The 22266-nt window shown below is 42.4% G+C and overlaps 1 protein-coding gene across 1 annotated transcript in view; it reads left to right on the forward strand.

The window, feature by feature from the left end:
* VEGFD (vascular endothelial growth factor D) overlaps positions 1 to 15874 on the forward strand; it is a 37615-nt gene extending 21741 nt beyond the window's left edge. Inside the window, exons 3-7 of the mRNA XM_036107294.2 lie at positions 3366 to 3556; positions 6821 to 6969; positions 9008 to 9108; positions 14240 to 14435; positions 15225 to 15874. Of these exons, the coding sequence (XP_035963187.1) occupies positions 3366 to 3556; positions 6821 to 6969; positions 9008 to 9108; positions 14240 to 14435; positions 15225 to 15348 (761 nt within the window). The 3' untranslated portion in view covers positions 15349 to 15874. The remainder of the gene's footprint in view (positions 1 to 3365; positions 3557 to 6820; positions 6970 to 9007; positions 9109 to 14239; positions 14436 to 15224) is intronic.
* Positions 15875 to 22266: the final 6392 nt, after the last annotated feature.

Consider the following 22266-nt stretch of genomic DNA (forward strand, 5'->3'; position numbering starts at 1 on the left):
GCAACACAACACAAGAAGCCACTGAGGCATTGTTGATCTAGCATTTGAGACTTGATTAACATATGATTATCTAGTAACGGATTGTATCTATCACATAATGCAAATTGACCACTAAGCCAAAATTAGTTTTTTTCTTTTTTCTAGAATTATCTTTTTTCCATTTGTAAAAAGATGATGATGTTGCACAGGCCCCTGTTGTCAGCTGTGGGGAAGGCTGAGCATAGTTGGGATAAATCCCTTGGCAGCACAGCGGGCAGGAGTGTGAAGGGGATTCTTTGTGCTCGTGTGTATGACTGTGTGTCTAAGTGAGTTGAGATAGCTGGCACTCTGGCCTAGAACCCACTTTAGCTGGAGGTTTGAAGCTCTAGTTGTTTCTGTGTCGTGAATTGGCATGGACTTCATGGAAATAAAGGGGTCAGACCTCACCTGGAGATCCAAGGCCTTAACCAGATTCCCTGTCTGAAAGCGTGATGTGAGCCTGGAGGTACTCTGTGAGAATGGAGAGAGACAAGCATTTACCATGCAACCAAGACTAGGCAATTAAAAAAAAAAAAAGTCAGTGACATTGACATTCTCTAAGGAGGAAACCATAAAAAAAGATAAAAATATATTTTTAAAGATTTTATTTATTTGAGAGAGAGAGCACACGTGCGCGTACATGAGTTGGGGGGAGAAGCAGAGGGAGAGGGAGAAGCAGGCTCCCCGCTGAGCAGGGAGCCCCTCTGTGATGCGGGGCTTGATCCCAGAACCCTGGGATCATGACCTTGAGCCAAAGGCAGACGCTTAACTGACTGAGCCACCCAGGCACCCAAAAATATTTTTAAAAAAACATAAAAATATGGCATTTTGCCAACTCTAAAATGTCTCTTATTACATGGGGGATCATCTGAAGAGATTTACTAAGTTCGAAGCGGTAAATAATCAAATCGATGTGCTACACCAATTGTAATTTGTTATCAACTCTCCCTCGTGGATTTTGGGGTGATTCCCTGAGGCAGAGCAGTCCTGCTGGGCAGTAGGAAAGGATAGCAGAGTTATGAAGCTTTTAAGCAGTGGCATTAGTCATAATTCCACACAATTTTTATTAAAATCTTACCACTCCGACTTTCAAAACTTAGTTTTACAAAAAAGCAAATGGAAAGGAACATTTAAGTAGAATTTTATTTATTTATTTATTTATTTATTTATTTATTTTTTTTTAAAGATTTTTTTAATTTATTTATTTGAGAGAGAGAGAATGAGAGAGAGCACATGAGAGGGGTTAGGGTCAGAGAGAGAAGCAGACTCCCCGCCGAGCAGGGAGCCCGATGCGGGACTCGATCCAGGGACTCCAGGATCATGACCTGAGCCGAAGGCAGTCGCTTAACCAACTGAGCCACCCAGGCGCCCTAAGTAGAATTTTAAACAAAGAATGTTTTCATAAGTTGACTACTTGTTTTTCCCAGGATTCGTGATTAATAACAGTGAATTAAATAATACTCATATTAATGCCTAATTGGGTAATTTATGTCTCATGGTTACAGTCTTTAGGCTCTTTATATAAATATTCATAATTGGAAAGTTAAAAGGGTCTCTTGTGTTAGAAGATTTTATGATGAAAAAACAAATTTAAGGCAAATTGTGTAGCGTATGCAGTGTTTCTCGGGTGGCCAAACATCTTGTCTTTTGTGTTTTCAGTGACCGAAGGAGCAACTTCTGAGGAATATTAAGATGGGGGGGGAGGAATAAAGATATGGAAAGGTGTTTTAAGGGAATAATTTAGACACTTGGGTCAGATCCCCAACAATAATACCGTATCTGTATACTTCGAGCAGAAGTTCTCTTTGTCCTTTCGAGTGGAAACATGTTCACATCTGTGGGAACTCAGAATAATGTGGGAAGAGATCAGTACAAACTTGAAGATGGGGTGAAAATGGAGAAGAGTTTATCTATTGCTGTATAACACATTACCTCAAACTTAGCTGCTTGAAGCAACATTTTTTTTTATCTCACAGTTTCTGTGGGTTAGGAATACAGACATGGTGTAGCCGGGTGTCTCTCCTTCAAAATCTCTCCAGAGGCTGCAGTCAAGGGTGTCATCTTGGGCTGCAGGCGGCTTCTCAAGGTTTAATCCGGGCAGGATGTGCCTCCCAGTTCACTCAGAGGTTGTTGGCAGAACTCAGTTCCTCGCAGGCTGTTGAACAGAGGGCCCCAGTTCCTCACAGGCTGTTGGCCAGAGTCCGCTCTCAGTTCCTTGCCATGTGGACCTTTCCAACATTGCGGCTTGCTTCATCAAAGCCTACAAGAAAGAGCGAGCCAGCAAGAGAGAGACTGCTAGCAAGACAGAAGTCACAGTCTTTTTTAACCTAATCATGGAAGTGACATCCCGTCACTTTTTCTGTATTCTCTTCACAAGAATCAAGTCACTAGGCCCAGCCCATACAGAGGAGGGGACTGTGCAAGGGTGTGAACACCAAGAGGTAGGCATCATTGGGAATCAGTTTAGAAGCTTCCTACCACAGGATGTTTTCACCACCCCTTCCAACATATAATACACTCTTCAGTTGCACGACAGGCTAAAAGAAAACCTTTAAAATTGTCTTTATCATAAAATTGAATCATTTCCCAAAACATCTGTAGAAAAGGCTCTACAACTTTGAGTATCGAAGTGTCAGCATCTAATTTTTAAAAATAAACTATGAGAGAAAAGCAAGTACTGTTTTACGTGAAAGTAGGTAATCTTTTTATTCCCAGAGGCTTGTCTCTTTTTCTTGTTTCCCTCAAATTAGCCAGAACGGCCAGAATATTGCTCCTGCCATCGAATAAAACTGGCCTATTTCATTATTTTACTTAAACATCGGTATTGGGCACTCGCACACGAGAAAACCCTCGCTCGAGGAAAGATTAGTTCCACTGAAATTTCCGTTCATGTAATTTGCTTGCTTTGAATCCTACCGTAGTTACTTAAGCAACCAACAGAAATGTGTTTCTTGACGGTGCGAAGACCTACCCACACCTGACTTCAGGTAGAAGAAAGGCTATCCAGCTGTGTCCTTAAATTGCTTAACAAATGACACTTACACGTTATTTCTTTACATGCTTCCATTTACCCCCTTATTATCCAGCTCATCCAGATGTACCCAATGTTGTTTTATAGGGAGATGGTGTTCTTTACCAGAGAAGGTACTGTATACATGGGAAGGGGCACAGATTTGGGGTTTAATTTTTCTGAAAAAAATCTTTGGCTAAGGGATTGACAAGTTATCCATCTCGTAAGATAACCGGCACTGCTCATGTGAACATGACCGTGTTCAGCACCACCCTGGCGCGTGCTGGCCTGTCAGGGCCATTTCCGGGGCCGGCCCCCATGAGCTTCCTCTCTGCAGTGATAGATGAGGAATGGCAGCGGACCCAGTGCAGCCCCCGAGAGACGTGCGTGGAGGTGGCCAGTGAGCTGGGGAGGAGCACCGACACCTTCTTCAAGCCGCCCTGTGTGAATGTGTACCGGTGCGGCGGCTGCTGCAATGAAGAGAGCCTCGTCTGTATGAACACCAGCACCTCGTACGTTTCCAAGCAGGTAGGAGGGCATCCGCCACTGTGCCCCCCTCCGAAGGCCCGAGGACAAGCGCGTTGACAGCTACCACTAGGCTTATTGCCCCGCACCGGGCTAAATGCCCTTGTGGGCACCATCTCATTTAATCCCCGAAACAAGCTCAAAGGGTATCCTATTATCCTCCTCTGTAGATGAGGAAACTGAGCTCAGGGAGCTATCTGGGGCAGAGCTGGGACTCAAATCCCGGTCTGTGGGACTCCAGGGCCTGAACTCTTATCAGCTCCTGGTCTCTCTGATGCTGTAACGTCAAGAATCGGAAAATCATATGGGAGTTAACTAGAACAGACGATAAAAGGAATGAAGACATCTGCACTGTCTCGTGTATTTGTTGGGTTCTGTGTTGTTCAAGTGAGAAGAGTTGGACGGGTGGTGTGGGCAGGGCTACGGGAAGGAGGAAGGGCTGGTGAAGTACCCAGTGCTAGCAAAAGTGGGGAGCTGTTGCCACCCTTGGGCCAAAGAGGCTAGGGGCTCGAGCAGTTTCAGGAACCCCGAGAGAAAGGGGAGACGAGAGCTGCTGGACCAGTTGGAGGAGTGGTGGCAAGGAGTTGGGGGCAGGGGGTGGAGGAGGCAAGAGGACCTACAGATGCAGACATGGAGGCCAGCGTCTTGAGACCCAGAGCCCGGTGGGGAAGGAAGGAGGGAGGGCGGCATCTCTGGGGTCGCAAATGGAGCGTATCTAGCACAAAAGATCTTTGAAAGTTAGTCTATAGTCCCCATGAAAGAGATAATTCTTCCCTCTCCATCTTGTAAAATCTCTTTTGCCCAGTAGGTAAGTTCTCTTTTCTATCACTACCGTATTATTGTCAAATGTAAGAAATGTTGCATTGAAGAGCAGTAATCACAAACTTAGGAAAACATTAAAAGGCTGTAAGTCCAACTACATTCCTTTTGGTTCTGTGTTGCACATTTCTCGTGCATGTTGATGTATTCATTCAGTTGTCACATTTACCTTTGCAATCTATTCTCTGATTGTGAACAGAGGTAGTATAATAAAATTACATATGCAATGAATATATCCATGGTAGGAAATTATCTTTTTTTAAAAAAATTTTTAGGGGCGCCTGGATGGCTCAGTTGGTTAAGTGACTGTCTTCGGCTCAGGTCATGAATCCAGAGTCCTGGGATAGAGCCCCGTATCGGGCTCCCTGCTCGGCGGGAAACCTGCTTCTCCCTCTCCTACTCCCCCCCGCTTGTGTTCCCCCTCTCGCTGTCTCTCTCTTTCTCTCTGTCAATTAAATAAATAAATAAAATCTTTAAAAAAACCTTTTTTTTTAGAGAAGGCACCAGGAAGGGGAGGGGCAGAGGGAGAGGGAGAGAGAGAATCTTAAGCAGGCCCCAAGCCCAGTGCGGAGCCCGACGCAGGGCTCGATCTCCCAACCCTGAGATCATGACCTGAGCTGAAATCAAGAGTCAGATGCTAAACCAACTGAGCCGCCGAGGCACCTCCACCTGTTTTTAGAGGAAAATTATCTTAATTGGATGGGAAGAATGGAATGCTGATTTGTTTGATAATAGGTTAACTTATCCTTCATTTTGTTCCCCCTACCTCCTAAAATATCTCACAAACTGTTGAGTTTCTTTTTCTAAATTCTTTTAGAGAATCTTGGAACTTGTAAAAATTCTGACTTCTTACTATTTGACAATCGGGGGAAAATGACATAAGTATGGCTAAGCATCAACTGTCAGTAGAAACAAAGCTTGCATAATGTAAGAGGCTTTGGTTCATGACCATGTTGTTCCCTAAAGCATAGCTGAAAAATTTCGCAAGAATACGAAGTTTATGCAAAGTAAACACTCTAAAAACATTCTCTTACTTAGACTCATAAAGGGTCCATTACATATCAAAAGGTCAGAATAAACACAACTTTAATGGATTGTTTCCACTTAACAGATAGTTGAGTACTTTATTTTTGACTGTTGCACTCAACAAATGATTAGTTTTAAAGAATGTACTTAAGTGTAAGTCTACAGCAGTTTTCCTTTCCAAATATGCACACTTGAACATTTTAATAGTGGCTTAAAAAAAACTACCTCTCACCCCAAAGTTATGGGCTATCTGATGAAACACATCTTTGAAACTAAGTGAATAAATGAATACTCTGCGTAGTAGAATGGGGATTCAGTGAACAGAACACTAAAATCAAGTTCAGATTTATCCATACACCATAGAACCAGTCTAAAAACAAAGTAATTGACATTTCTCTGAATTCTACTTGGCAAGATCCCACCTTGCTTCTTCGGATCACGGACATTTTGTTCCAAAAAGTAATAAGGCATATTCTTAAGAGTATCAGCTCTGGCTCTAGAGCAGACTGCCTGAATTCAAATCCCCTCTCTTCCAATAAATAGTTATGTGGCCTTAGGCAAGTTATGTAACCTCTCTGTACATCTGTTTCTTCACCTGTAGAATTGGGGGTGGATAAAGAAAAAACCCACCCTATAATGTTGTTATAAGGGGTAAATGAATTAATATAAAACAGGACCTGGCATATAGAAACATAGAAAGAATGATATTCATGTTACTTATAATTATTTGGTTGGGCATGATGATCTTGTATCAGTCAGGTATTACTGTGTAATACACACTCTAAAACTTCGTGGTTTCAAACAATAATGACTTACTCTTACCCATATATTCAAGGGTCAGTTAGTTTCGAGTGGGCTCACTTGGGCTTGACTCCAAGCTACAGCTGTTAAGTGCAGGTGTGTTCCTTGTGTCTCCCATCTCTTCGGCCAGCACACCTGCCAAATCATGCTCTTCTCATGGCTACAGCATACGCAGGAGAAAGTGAGCCCACAAAGCACACACAGTTCAAGTTTGTCACATAGCCAAGTCCAAAGGACTGAAAAGGAAAGAAAGGACGCAATAATCTATTCACCATGGTCTCAAAGAAACTTCATAGCTATAATTTCATTTAGTCCGTATAATTTACACTCACATTTCAAGTAGGAGCAGGGACCAACAGTGCCTTTTACAGGGGTACCAGTGACACCAAAAAGTTAAGAGATTTGGTCAAGCTTAAATATTTGGTAAAGTTGCGTAAGCCCCCGGTCTCCTGACTCCCAGCCCAGCATCCTTTCCATCATGCCAGCCCTTATCCTTATTAGTTCTATTGTTAATGGACAGCTTTGCTAAAGTCACTACCATAAAGGACAAAGGCAAAAATGCAGACTCTAGAAGTTATTATCTAACAATATATATGTGTTATGGTTCTTTCTCTCTTCTAGCTCTTTGAGATATCAGTGCCTTTGACTTCAGTACCTGAATTAGTGCCTGTTAAAGTTGCCAACCATACAGGTTGTAAGTGCTTGCCAACGGCTCCCCGCCACTCATACTCCATTATCAGAAGATCCATCCAGATCCCAGAAGAAGATCAGTAAGTACTTCTTGTATTCAGCTATGCTTGTTCTTGCGTTTGCTAAAGTCGTATGTGGAGAATACTTCATTAATTAGGTGTTAGATGTATATTGCAGTAGGACCAAAAAGCTCAGTGGTTACGAACTTACCCATCTACTTATAGACACCTTTGTTCTATTTTTAAATTATTCTATTTATTTATTTATTTATTTATTTATTTAGGGGAGAGAGTGGGTGTGTGCGTATGAAACCAGGGGGCGGGATAGGGGTCGGAGGGGCAGAGGGAGAAGGAGAGAGCGAATCTTAAGTGGGCTCCATGCCCATGCCCAGTGCAGAGCCTGACGCGGGGCTCGATCTCACCACCTGAGATTGTGACCTGAGCCGAAATCACGAGTCAGATGTTTAACCAACTGGGCTACCCAGGCGCCCCTAGACACCATTGTTCTTCTTTTTTTTTAAGATTTATTTATTTATTTTAAAGAGAGAGTGAGCATGGTTGGGGGGAGGAGCAGAGGGAGAGGGAGCGAGAAACTCAAGCGGACTCCAGGCTGAGCATGGAGCCACACGCAGGGCTTGATCTCACGACCCTGAGATCATGACCTGAGCCTAAAACAAGAGTCATGCTTAACTGACTGAGCCACCCAGATGCCCTGAAACCTTTGTTCTTAATATGCATAGTCCAGTGTGGCTGTTTAACTCTACTCCAGCCTCGACTTTGGCACATGTCCCTGTTGCAGAACAAGCATTACATGAAACTCATTTCCAGCTCTTTATCCTTTTAACTCCCAAAATTGGGGGAGGGGGGAGGTTTCCAAAGTCCCTGAGAGTGGTAAAACTATCTGCATCTGAGTTTGGTGACTTTTCTGACTTTCCTCTTAAGAGTACCAAATGGAAGGGGCGCCTGGGTGGCTCAGTTGGTTAGGCGACTGCCTTCGGCTCAGGTCATGATCCTGGAGTCCCGGGATCAAGTCCCGCATCGGGCTCCCTGCTCGGCAGGGAGTCTGCTTCTCCCTCTGACCCTCCCCCCTCTCATGCTCTCTCTATCTCATTCTCTCTCAAATGAATAAATAAAATCTTTAAAAAAAAAAAAGAGTACCAAATGGAAAAGTCTTATTTTAAATTAAAATGGCTTAAAATTAATTTGACATTGAAATTTCCTGAGAGTAGTCTGTGGTTCTTTATGAGAAAAATTATGACGCCCTGGTGTCCTGAAATCAAAGGTAAGAATCACTGATTTGGGGAAAAAAAAAAAGAATTCCGTAAAGAGAAACAAAGGGCAAATGCCAGTGAACGAAAACCTAAAGTAACTAAGTTAGATACTTAGATCTTGCAGAAGTAGAACCGTAAAAGTATTGGGTGGGTGGCAAGTGGAGTGAGCTGGTACTTATGTTAGTTATTACCGAGCCAAGAAAACACTCCTATTGCTCTCAAGCAAAAAAGAAAGCTCCTATAAAAAGAACGTTTATCCTCAGGTTGTTCCTGCTGTCCTCGCCAGTGTTCTTTTCTCCATTTTATTTTATTTTTAAAGATTTATTTATTTATTTGAGAGAGAAAGAGAGAGCATGTGTGCGGGCCAGGGCGAAGGAGAAAGAGAATTTTCGGCAGGTTCCACGTCCAGCATGGAGCCTGACATGGGGCTCGATCTCATGACCCTGAGATCACGACCTGACCCGAAACCCAGAGTCGGATGCTAAACCGACTATGCCGCCCAGTCGCCCCTTATCTCCATTTTAAAGAAGGTAGTGCTTAAGAGCTATGTCAAGACAATGTTTACTTTTGGTAAATAAGCTCTGTCGACAGCTAATCTGCACCGTTTTAACAGCAATCTTCTTAAAAAGATTATAAATGTCCAAAATTACAGTTTAGTTTCCTAATAGAATATTTGTGCTTACAGAATTACTATCTAATAACATACAGTTCATAAATATGGATTAAGCTCCTTAAAAATCTTAACTATTCTCCACTCAGAAATGTATTCAACATTTTTTTAAAAATGCCCCAAAGGTATGATTGCCCTTGAAAGATTTTAAATCTGGTTTATTGTTTTCTTTTCCTAGCTGTTCCCATTCTAAGAAACTCTGTCCTATTGACATGCTGTGGGATGGCGACAAATGTAAATGTGTTTTACAGGAGGAGAATCCACTTGTTGGAATGGAAGGTAATGATAACAGTAAGGAAATAATAATAGTAATACTAAAAGTAACAATTGTAACTAACATCTATTGAGCGCTTACTATGACCCGGCAATGTTGTAAGCCTTTTAGATGTATTAACTCACTTAATCCTCACAACAATCTGTAATGTACTATTATTATCCCTTTCTTTTACAATGACAAAATGGACACACCAAGATGTCTCGTCATTTTCTCCAGATTACACAGCTAAGAGTGATAGAAGCAGTCAGGTTCCAGAGCCCTCTGTGTTCTCATTATATAGTAAGTCTACCGATGCATGACTCTGCGTTTTAATCTTAAAGAAAAGCCCAGTGATTAGAGCATCCCACAGCATTGGATTTGAAAGGCACGGGTAGCCTTTCATGAAAGCCACTTCAGAGCTAAACACTAGTCAACCACATTTTACTTAATTTATTTGTATAAAAGTCTCACAGGAACATAAAGTAATTTTAGACTTGTTGGTTTCTTTCAACGGTGGCATGTGAAAACAGGCCAATTATTTGAGGAAAAAAAGGGGGAGTAGGAGAAAACTTTTTCTGAAACTAGGGCAAAGTAAAAGCAAAACATGGCTAGCTATTGGGCTAAGAGGAGTTGGGAACCAAATGTCATCACTGCTCAGAAGTCGTAATGCTGTGATGTTTGGTGATGACTCTTTGGCTGAAAATGAGTGCATTGTTAAAATTTATTTCCCAGAGAACATGACAGGATTCCACTGAAAAAAATCACAAGGAGTCGTGCACTTTGAACCTTGCTTGTTTTAAACTATGATCTACAAGCAAGACTCTGTAAGGACTAAACTCTACGCAATGCTGTCCTAGAAACCGTAAATAACATTCTATTTTCTAGACTTCTGTCTCTCAGTTTCCTTCTAAATGCTTTCATGAAAGCTCATGCAGGTTTTGAATGTCATCTACATCCTTCCCTCCAAGTGTTCAGATTATCCTCTGCTAGAATATACCTCAGTCATGGAGGAGCCTGCCACCCACCAAGGCAGCCCAGTTACCCTGGGCACACTCTTTTTAGTTAGTAAGCTATATTGAACCTCAGTCTCTCTCTCCAGAACCGGACTGTTCAATGGAACGACAGTGAGAGTCATGTATGTAACTTACATTTTGTAGTACTCACATTAAGAAAGTCAAAAGAACAAGTAAATTTAATTTTTATATATTTTTATTTAATCTAACATGTCAAAATAGAATCATTTCAACATGAGATCAATATACAATTAATAAAGGAGATATCCCGGGGAGGGACTCAGCTGGTGCACGTGTGTGCTGAGGAAAGGAGAGAAGAGCTCTGAGCAGGGGAAACATAAGCGCTCAGGACTGGAAGTGCGAGAAGGCAGCATGTCAGCGTGCTAAAAAAAAGTTCAGCGTGGTGCGAACATAATGGGAGAGGGCTGGGTAGATGTGAGAGGAAGCTGGAGAGGTTCACAGGGGACCTTGGGCACCTTGTCCCAGAGATTGGATGTGATGCTAAGGGCAAAGGGAAACCCCTCAACTGGTTCAAGCCGGAGAGTGAGAGCACCAATTAAAATTTTTTTTTTAAAGATTTATTTATTTATTTTAGAGAGAGAGAAAGAGCATGCACATGAGTTGGGGGAGGGGCAAGGGGAGAGAATCTTCAAGCAGACTTCCCGCTGAACACGGAGCCCAATGGGGGCTCTAGCTCATGACCCATGAGATCACGAACCATGAGAGGAAACCAAGAGTCAGACACTTAACGGACTGAGCCAGCCAGGCACCCCATGGCGGCACCAATTTGAATTTTAACACAATCAACCAGTGACAAGGTAGAAGAGGATGTGTTGGCCCAGGGCAGGAAAGGCGGCAGGGGACTTTGGGGGAAGTTGTAGCAGTGATGGAAGTGAGAGGCATGGGGTAGCTAGATCACGGTCACTCCTCCAGTGGCCTCATCAAACTGATGACATATACTGAGTTTACTGTTCACTAAACACCCTTTTCACATATGTGGCTGTTACGCCAACTGCCTTTTCTCCATCCGCAATGTCTTCTCTTCCCTGAATGAGCGAGCACATGTGGGTTAGTGAATCCAAGACCAGTTTAGTTTCATCTCATTGGATTCAGATCATAGCTTTAAAGTGTTACAACAAACAATACCAAAAGAGAAAAAAGAAAAATTGGGGAGTCCTCATTTTCTATTTTAAATTCTTCCAGATAGCCACAACTTCAAGAATTTATTTGGAAGAAGTCCATGAGCTTATTGAGAAAAATGATGAATGAAACAAGGCTGGGAACAGAACTCATGGCATTCCATCATCAACCTCCCTAGGATTGAAATCAATATGTAATACTTCAGGGTATCACCCTTAGCTAGTTGCTGCTTCACTCAGTTCTCCTACACCCAGTCTCTGGTACTTGTTGTTTTTTTTTTTTTTTTTTAAGTAATCTCTACATCAAAGTGGGGCTCGAACTCGTGACCCTGAGATCAAGAGTCACATGCTCTACCACCTGAGCCAGCCAGGTGCCCCAGTCTCTGTTACTTTTAATTAATGCCTATAGGGATTCAAACCAGCCTCTGCCAACTACCTTGCTGTAGCTCAACAAACACCTAGGGGACTGTTTCCCTAAAGCATCGAAGGGCACTGGTTCTACCTGAGGTGGTCTGAATGAATCTCTACCGCCACCCAGTGAATCATGCTAATCTTTTAAGAGCTACTTAACTATCCTTTAACAATCTGTTTTGTTTTGTTTTTAGTTTTTATTTTAATTCCAATATGGTTAACATACACTGTTATAGTAGTTTCAGGTGCACAATACAGTGATTCAGCAATTCTTTTGAATTCCACATCACCTGGTGCTCATCACAGCGAGTGCCCTCCTTAATCCCCATCACCTATTTCCCCCATCTCCCCACCCACCTCCCCTCTGGTAACCATTAGTTCTCTAGAGTTAAGAGTCTGTTTCTTGGTTTATCTCTCTCCCTCTTTTTTTCCTCTTTGCTTGTTTGTTTTGTTTCTTACGTTCCACATAAGAGTGAAATCATAAGGTATTTGTCTTTCTCTGACTTATTTCACTTAGCTTTATACTCTCTAGCTCCATCCATGTCATTGCACATGGCAAGGTTTCATTCTTTTTTGTGGCTGAATAATATTCCACTGTATACATATATACCACTTCTTCTTCATCCATTTATCAATCAATGGACAATTCCAGACTTGAAGTTATATTATTAAGCTATAGTCATCAAAACAGTATGGTACTAGCACAAAAATAGACACATAGATCAATGGAACAGAATAGAAAACCCAGAAATGAACCCACAATTATATGGTCAATTAATCTTTGACAAGGCAGAAAAGAATATCCAATGGGAACAACGTATTCTCAACTTGCCCAAAAGTGGCATATGCCTCATTGGCATATGGCTTACAAAGCTCACCTTTTTCCTCTTCACGCAATTCCAAGAATCTCCCCAGATCTAGCCTTCCAACACCTTTTCCACATGGTTCCTTGAATATCATCAACCACAGAGCGGTTAAAACTATGAGATTAGACAACATGAGATTGCCATTTTGATATACTATCAGTGGTCAGATATTGACAAGAACATATGGTTTAACTCAATGTCTTGGAACGACGGCTGGGATTCTTCAGAGTCTTCATACATGAGCCTGTTTCAGGACCCTTTTATTACAGCAGATGAACTCAACATTTATCATGTGCCTATTTTATGTCAGAATGATGAGCTCTGATTCCCATAACCTTCAGCATTTTTAATTCATAGAGGAAATAGACAAATGTAAACAGTGCAAGAAAGGACAGGATGGAAATACGCACAGGGTAAGGGCACTTAGCTAAACTTGTAGAAGTTGGGAAAGATACCTGGGGAGGTACCTGACAGGCAGGGAGAAGGGCAAGGCCAAAAGCATGGAGCTGAGAGACCCTGGCATATCAGGGGAACAAAAAGTAGTATAATTTGGTATGGATGGCACATAGGATATATATGAAGGGGGGGACGGGGGAGAGGGAGAGAGATGAGCCTGGGAGGTTAGTAAGCTCTAGTTCATGGAGGGTCTCATATGTCCTGGTGGGAAGATAGTCTTTTATTGGGAAACTTTTAAGGAACTTAAAGCAGTAGAGCAATGCGATTAGATTTGCATTTAATAATATTGTGGAAAATGGATTGAAGGGATAAAATTTGTGATGGCAAGATCTGTGACAGCCATCTACACAAAAAATATAAGGGTACTGACTGAATTGAGGGGGTGACAGTGTTGATGGAAATGATAGAACAAATTCAGGATGGCAGAACCAGGTAGACAAAGTGATGAGACCCAATATGGCAGTAGAGTCGGGAGTGATGGCACCATTCCCTAAATGAGGCAGATTTGGAGAGAAGTGGGTTTGGGGAAGAAACTCACCATGCACTGGCCTCCAGAACCTTCAAGAATGCTCAAGTGTCACAGTCAAGTTCTTCCCAAGTTTCTATCTCTTCCATTTCCTGCACTGAATGTCAACTTGATGATCAGAATTGGACATGGAGCGGTAGTTACCCAATTGTTGTGTACACTTTCTAGAAGAAATAGCTGTCAACTCGGTGTGTCAAAAACCTCTCAGACCCTCCTCTCAGCTGAATGTATTCTTCCAACAGATGTCTGTGGAATCAAAGTTTATCATCATTGTTGTATCTTTTATAACAGCGTTGTGATCTGTGGTGAGGAAATACATCACTGTTTCTATCCACAGCCTGGAAGGTCTGAGGTGTATTTCTATCATGCCAATACTTCTGTTCCTCCCTCCTTTTAATCTTCATCTAAAAACTAGGAAGGACCAGACTCATAATTCTTAGCTAGCTTATGTTTTATTCCTAATACTTGGTTGTGAAAGTTTGCATTTTGTAACAAGTCACCAACCAAAAAATCTCTTTAAAAATGCTATCGAAAATATTCAGCTTGTAGCCTCTTTCTCACCAACTTAAGAGAATGCATGAATTCAGTGTTTGTATTATGAAATCAGAGGTGAACCTCCTTCACCGCGTGAAAAGATGAGGGAGCAAGAACCTACAGGAAAGGAGATTAGGAGAATCCCAGTTATCTTTAGAATAATGGACTGTATACAACAGCTTTGATGCCACGTCTCTGTTTCCGTTTAGACCACTCTCATCTCCAGGAACTGGCTCTCTGCGGGCCGCACATGAAGTTTGACGAAGATCGTTGTGAGTGTGTCTGTAAGACGCTGTGTCCCAGAGATCTCATCCAGCACCCAGAAAACTGCAGTTGTATGGAGTGCAGAGAGACCCTGGAGAGCTGCTGCCAGAAGCACAAGATATTTCACGCAGAAACCTGCAGGTCAAAGGCATTTTCACTTTTATCTCCATTTGACCCACTGACATTGAATGTGAATGCCCTTCCGATTTGGTGAGATTCCTTCTTAAAGCATTGTTTGCAGTGCCCAAGCCCCTTTTTTTGGATAGTAAAACAGAGGTTTGGCAACTGAGGACGAAGTGAGAGTATATAAAGTGATGATTAAGTGTGAAAACAAGACAATCCTGGGGCGCCTGGGTGGCTTAGTTGGTTAAGCGGCTGACTCTTGGTTTCAGCTCAGGTCCTGATCTCGGGGTCCTGGGATCGAGCCCCGTGTCAGGCTCTGCGCTCACTGGGGAGTCTGCTTGAGACTCTCTCTTTCTCTCTCCCTCTCCTCCTCTCAAATAAATAAATCAATCTTAAAAAAAAAAAAAGAAAATCCTGCCTGCTATTGTTGGGTATGGATCTTCAGCAAAAAGTTAATTGATGAGATTTAAACAATTATTTGGGGGGTGAGTTTCAGATCAGCAGACTCTTTGGTTCAATCTCTCTCAATATATGTCCACCTAACTATGTTTGTTTTTTCTTTGAGGAAGGGGCTGGCACTGGATTTATATAGCAAGAAATTTATTGATTAATAGAACCCTTACAGGTTACCGTTTGGGCTTTCATAGATTTTGCATCCATGTGGAATAACCATTCAGGATTTTATATTGACATTTTCAGTACATATCTGGAAAATTCACTTGGATAAACGTAATCAAATCAGAACAGTTATTCCTTTGAATGTAGTCCTTTATTCTGAATTGTCATGTTTATTTTCTTTTGCAACAGCTGTGAGGACAGATGTCCCTTTCACACCAGAACATGTGCAAATGGAAAACCAGCATGTGCAAAGCATTGCCGCTTTCTAAAGAAGAAGGCTGCCTGTGGGCTCCACGGTCAAGAAAATCCTTGACTCAAATTTGTTCCTAAGTTCCCCATCCCTGACATTTTAAACAGCATGCTGCTTTGCCAAGTTGCTGTCACTTTTTTTTCCCCAGGTACTAGAAAAAAATCCGTTTTACCCATAGTCCCACAGTGACTCCAGATCACTCTTCCATTGCACACCAGCTAAGGATTCCCTGGTTCACTGACAGATGTCTTCCAACTGAGATGCCCCTGCACACCGAGAATGGAGAGGAGGGGACCTGTGTAAACCCTTTTTTTTTTTTGGTGAATGAAAAGGGTCTGATCATCCTAGAATCAGAGGGGCCATATGATTGATTACTCCAAGCCCATGAGGCAATTTTATAGTCTCCAAGTCCTTTGCTAATGCAACTCTCTAGTGAATCATTCTGACTCTTTATTATGCAGATTTCGATTTGTAGGATCAGCCCTGATTTTCTGATTACTGTCCAGCTTGTAGTTTCGAGTTTACTGAACTACTGTCTGTTGTTTCATATTTAAGTGTATTTAAAGAAAATAAACACAATTATTCAGGCCATGGAATTTTGTGTTATTTAATATGGTATCACTCTAAATTTTATGCCAAAGGACAAAAACATGTTTTAAAGAGAGAAAGGAATTGAGAAGGGGGAGGGATGGGGAGAGACATGGGCACAACAAAACTTGATGTCAGTTTGGGGAAGCCCAGGGAGTAGCTCTCAGAAAGTTTAAGATTCTAAATGAGGTTAAGCGTCTGCCTTCGGCTCAGGTCATGATCCCAGGGTCCTGGGATCGAGCCCCAATCAGGCTCCCTGCTCAGCAGGGAGTCTGCTTCTCTCTCTGCCCTCCACCCTCATGCTCGCACTCTCTGTCATAGATATATAACATCTTTAACAATACATACATACATACATACATACGGTTAAGCAAGTGTGACCCAAGAATCAGCTGTCTTTGCTTTGAGATTCAATTTGACTTCACTTGACCCGCATCTCATGATGGAGGAGAGCCCACTGATAACCCCTGATGTCTTTGAGAACTTGCGTCTTCTGGGTGCCTTCAGCTCCAACTTTGTGCACTGGTTCTCTGGTTGTTCACATCTCCCTTCTCGTGACCAAGGGATTCTTCTCTCTGTCCCACGGCCACCCAGGAAGGGAGCATGGGCCTCTTCCCTTGCTTTTTCTCCAAAATATTCCCACAAATACTTTTTTGATGGCATAGACTTTACTGAAAGTTTGGTAAACCGGAGGGAGTTAGCATTAGCAGAATGAAGGTAGCTTTACGAGTATTAAGTGTTTTTAGCAAATTAAAAAGTTAATGCACAGAATCAAGTTGTTTAGCAAATAACTTAAAAATGTATGCCCTCCCCAGCATCTTGCAGAAATAGATAGAAAGATCGATAGATACACAATCTATTACAACACTTCATCACTTTTGTAAATAGCTGTGTTCATGCTTCTCTCTCCATACACTGCGACCTCCTTACAATTGGAAACTGTCCTGATCAAAATTGTGTGACCCAAGCTGTACAATAACAAGGGGGAAGAAGATGACCAACAAACACGGCAAAATAGTTTTGTTTCTCCTGATGCTGCATGGTAGAATTGCTGGATCCTGGCCCAAATCCCTGCCCTTCCTTTCCCAGTCCCTAAGCAGTTCCTGAATTCTCCTCTCGTTCACCCAAGTCCTCTGCGGCCTGTGGCTCCGGGCCCCTGCTCCTTTCCTGGCTTTAGTTCTCAGTCTCTGCCCTGGGGACACGGCTGATCTGGACCTGGCTTGGGACCAGTCCCCATCGTGCTGCCATTATCACTTCTGTCATTTGCTGGCTTTGGCCCAATCATTCCTCTCCTGTCACTGTTCCTCTTGCCCCCGCTTTATGACCTTCAAGCCAAAGGGCCTTCTTCCTTCTAGTTTCACTGTTTGATTCCTAGCCTTCTGAAAGGGCTCGTACATAACACATTAGCATTCAACTCCTAGCTGTGTTCCTTCACTCAGTTCCTACCCCTCTCTCCTCCTCTGTAGTTGTTGGTCAAATTCCCCTGAGAGCTGGGGCAGACAGGCAGCCCGAGGGACACCGCACAAAGGAGTCACTTTGCTCATCTTTGGTAAAAAGAGAGTCTAAATCCAAGGACAGGCTCTGCCACCTAATCTCATTATGAGGCTGAGAAACCCCATGGATCCTTAGTTTCCACGCCTGCCAAATGTGGGTGATAATCCCCTCTCCTTGCTCTCAGAGTTGCTAACTTCACCTGAGTTATGGAAAGTGAAAACAATTTGAAAAATACAATGTAATTTACAAATTAAAGGGATCATCCTGAAAGAGAGAAGCATGACTGTGAGCAAATTTCTTGGTTTATGCTGTATTCCCAGATCTTCCCTAAAACCATCTTCCCTAAAACCAACTCAAACCATGTTTTGGTTAGTGGCTCTGGCTTCCTAACTGCCATTTAGATGGGGATATAATAGAGAATTCTGGGCTAGGACAAAACTATTTACTGTCTGGCTTTGCACTTCTAACTCTCCGTAACTACCAAGGGATGTGCACTTGGATCTCTGAGGCTGCGTCTGAGCTGGGATGGGGCTGGTCCTCAGGGTGGAGGTGGGATAACTGGCCTACTGCCTTATTAGAATTTACTGGTCATTGTACTTGTCATCTTGTCATACTAATAGCTTTGGAATGTGGGCTGAAAATTCTCAATTTGTTGCAAAATAAAAATATGTGGGAAGCCTCAAGAGCTTAAAGCAAACACAGTAAATGTGAGTGATGCATGATGTCTCTGATTATCTAAGCCACAAGGCTGGAGAATGTATTAATAGGGCAGCACAGATCATAAATCTGTGACTAAAGAAAGCAGTGTGGCAGGAGGCCCTTTAGAGTTGGAAACAGATTAGACAGCATAACGGTCAGAGTTGGATGAGATTAAAATACTGAGATACTTGATAAAGGAGATGACACAAATCATCCATTTTAAGGCTTTTTTTTTTTTTTTTTTAAGTAAACTCTATCCCCAATGTGGGGCTCGAACTCGTGACTCGGAGATGAAGAGTCGCACACTCTACTGACTGAGCCAGCCAGGAGGCCCCCATTTTAAGGCTTTCAAGGAAAGTAGTAGTTTGGTGAAAATTGTGACCTTAATGGATTTGGTCACTTGGTCAACAAGAGCTGGACTTTGTCTAATTTACTCATAATCCTCAGTGTGAAAACAGTGGCTTACATTTAGTAGGTACCTAATAAATAATAATCAGTAAATAATAAAGAAGTATTACATTAATTTTGTGGAAGCCCAGGATGAACTCTCATTCTCCACGGCCTCTCTCCAGGTGGCTTTTCATCATTCAGTATCTTGCCTGAGCTTCTTTGCTGCATAGCCATTGGCGATCAAGAGGAGAGTATCCATTAGGTCATTCCTCTGTGCATAAGCACTTACTAATTAAGCTTCTGCTGCCTCTCATTTACTGATGACCCATTGGCCAAGCAAGTCACACAGCCCAGCCTGGAGTCAGTGTCGGAGGGGATAAGATAAGAGTGTGAATACTGGAAGGTGGTTCATTGAAAGCCGCCAATGTAAACGCCTCCCCTGCCAATGTAAACGCCTCCTACAAGCCTGGTTCCTGTCTCTAGCCACATGCGGAGCCCTTAGTCTTTGTCATTCTTCAAGAGCTGAACCCTGTTCATGTCTCCCTGCTTCCACATACAGGGTCCAGGACCTGTGGTGGCTTTGGTTGGATTACCATTTTGCATTTTGGTTCTCTTTCCAGCACGTGGAAATCTTTGTTCTTTTTTAAGTCATAGCTATAACATTTTGATTTTCTCATATCTCTTTTTCTTTTTGAAGCAGAATGGGGAGTGAATCGTCTCAAGATGTTAATTGAAAATATTATTTCGGCTGCAAGTCTGGCTCAACATCAAGTCCATTTTCCTCAGGAAGATCCTCCACCAGTTTGCTTCAACTTTTGCTGGAAATGCCACCGTTGTCCTGTCTGAATCCTTCCCCGCCCCCCCGCCCTCATCCCCTGCATAACCACACAGTAGTATACACTGGACAGTCAGCACCTGTCTCTCTACCTTGTTCCTATTGTTCTTGGAATGATCTTGCTCCCAACAGTTGCATGAGCACCTTTTACTTCTACGCTGAATGCTGGCAGCTAGAAATACTCTTTCCCTCTGAACTCCCAGTGTTTTTCTTGTATTTCTCTTACAGTGCTTATCACTTCCTACCTTTTCTCACAGGTATGCCTTAACTCCGTCTTGGTTCCTTGGGTGTAAAGCTCGTGCCAGAATTTCCCTGCCTCGTGTCTTGTATATAGATAGGAGGCTCTCGATACAAATATGTGGCCTTCCCACTCCAAAATTATCCAAGGGAGCTTGGAGCTGAATTTACAAAGAGCTCGATTTCAAAGGAAGGGGATATCGACATTTATTTTATACCTTCTCCATTTATAGGCCATTTTATACCACAACTGGTACTGACTGCCCTCATATTTTACTAAGTGTAATCAGAATACACTGCCTGTAAGTATTTTACTTTAATTTTAGTAGTTTCTAAGAAAATTCTCTAAAAGCATACCTTGATTCCATACATTTAGGCAGCACACTATAATTAGAATTATCCCTAGTTTTATAACTTAATCCTGATGCTACAACTTTGCTTTGACTTTTAGAAAGTAGCCTTAAATTTTAACTGACTATAAATAGAGTCTCATACCCACATGAGATTGTGAGCCATGTGCAGAATTATGATTTATTTGCCTTTAATGCTCAGTGCCTAGGTCAGAGACTGGAGCATGATGAATGAAATTCAATGTTTTCAGACTGCCAGAACCTATACACTTCACTGGAACAGCCTGTAGTTTTCTCAGCCCTCTGCCCCGCCACAGAGACTCAGCAACAGTGTGCCTTTATTAATTATTTATAAAGGTCAGCCTGTCCTACAGTATTTAAAACACAAAGAACATTTCAAGGAAACTGGATTGCTTTTTACTATTGCAAAAGGTATATAAAAGCTAGGAAGGATTTAAAAAAACTTTTAAAACACAGGGACTATGTTTAATATTCCTTGTATTCCCCACAAAGCCTTCCACAGAGTCGGCACTCAGTAAATGTTTGATGATAAAGGTAGAAAATATTCTGTTTTGAAAAAAGATCACAACTCTTTTGAAGGAATATTGGCATCAGGATCTTAGAATTTCAAATGGGTATTGTGATTAGAACTATGGCACCGGCAAACCAGGGGATCAAGAAATGGGCTTACTATACTTTCCAGGGTCTCTGCCCACACCCTGTGTCTTAAAACCTATCGCAAAAATGAAAAGGAGACCAAAGCAATGCTGTAGCATCTGGTAGTGTTGGTGCGATCTGGGCAACCAACTGCAACTTATTAAGCTTGAATAAGTATCCTTGAGCCTTCATTATCTTTATTCTCTGATGCTTCAATATTAGTGCAGCGTATCTATTCCTACTTGACTTAAATAACTTCAACTCATTAAAATTAACTCACTGATATTCAAATCCTATAATCAAAATGCTCTTTGAATTATATCACTGAACTGTAATTTTTAAAAAAGATTTATTTATTTAGTTTTAGAGGGAGGGAGGGAGGGAGAAGGCGCAGAGAGAGAGAATCTTCAAGCAGACTCCCCCCAACCACCACCCCCGCCCAGTGCTGAGCCAGACGCTGGGCTCAACTGCACGACCCATGAGATCAAGACGTGAGTCGAAACCAAGAGTCGGACGCTTAATGGACTGAGCCACCCAGGTACCCCTGAACTGTAATTTTTATATGGCACACTCCATAAAATATTTTTAATACATTTTATTGGGTATATAATATGTTTGTACTGGGACTGTACTGGTATTGGATAAAAAAAATTCATTAATACAACTAAAACTTATTCAATGTCTATTACCAGGAACAAACCCTGCCTCAGCTTACTATCTGGCCAGGAGGGCAGACATTTAACAAGAAAATTCAATTGCCAGTTTTCGGAAAGAAGTCTATGTGAGATCCCAAGAAGATAGAGCTCAGGAAGGCATCTGCTCTTCCAAAGTGTACGCATGGCAGAGCTGGGGGAACTCCAAGCACCAAATGGAAGGGGTGGAGGGCCATCAGACCACTTCCACGGATTCATTAGCCTCCTGGCCAAGCACCACCATAGCCAGTTGAACCAGTCTGAGTGGGAATTGATACTTCAGGTCAGACCTTGGATTTTTTTCTTCGGAGTGCCTGATAAAATACAAGATACCCAGTTAAGTTTGAATTTCAGATCAACAACGAGTAATTTTTTAGTAAGGTCTCCAATGTTTGGGATATACTTGTATAAAGAGTATTTATCTGAAATTCAAATTTTTATAAAATTTGATTTTATTTTACTCTTTGTGTATTTTTATTTGCTACATCAGGCAACCCTAGCAGGGTGGCTAAGAACAAGCATCGTTCTGCTGCGGCACAAGAAAACCACAAACACAACGCCACCACGACCCCGGTAGCCTTCCGCCCCAAAAGTCTCTCCAATGCGAAGCCAGTGAGAACGGGCTTCCAGAAAAGAGACGCTGTAACTAGGTAACCAAGACGCGAACCCACCCGACCTTCCGCAGAATTCAGGTTTAGAAGTGCGGTGCATCCTGGGAGTGAGTTTTCTAAGTTCGGCTTCGCTTCCAAAGGCCACCAGACTACAACTCCCAGCAGCCCTAAAGGCTCGCTGCGAGTCACGCTGGGATTTCTGACTTTACCCTGAGGAACGCTCCTGGTAGGCTGCTTGTGTCAGAAGAGACGAGGGACGGTTTCTAGAGATTCGCGACACTAAGAATTCATCTAAAAGGTTAAACCGAGGATTACTACTTTCGATGCCGAGAAAACTAGTCTTCCCGAACATTGCGAAAACATGTGCCTACGCGCGCTGACGTTACATCCCGCGCTGAAGGGTGGGGACTGAGCGGCGCTCCTGCACG

Source organism: Halichoerus grypus, chromosome X (assembly GCF_964656455.1).
Source record: "Halichoerus grypus chromosome X, mHalGry1.hap1.1, whole genome shotgun sequence".
In the NCBI taxonomy this organism is placed as follows: Eukaryota; Metazoa; Chordata; class Mammalia; order Carnivora; family Phocidae; genus Halichoerus; species Halichoerus grypus.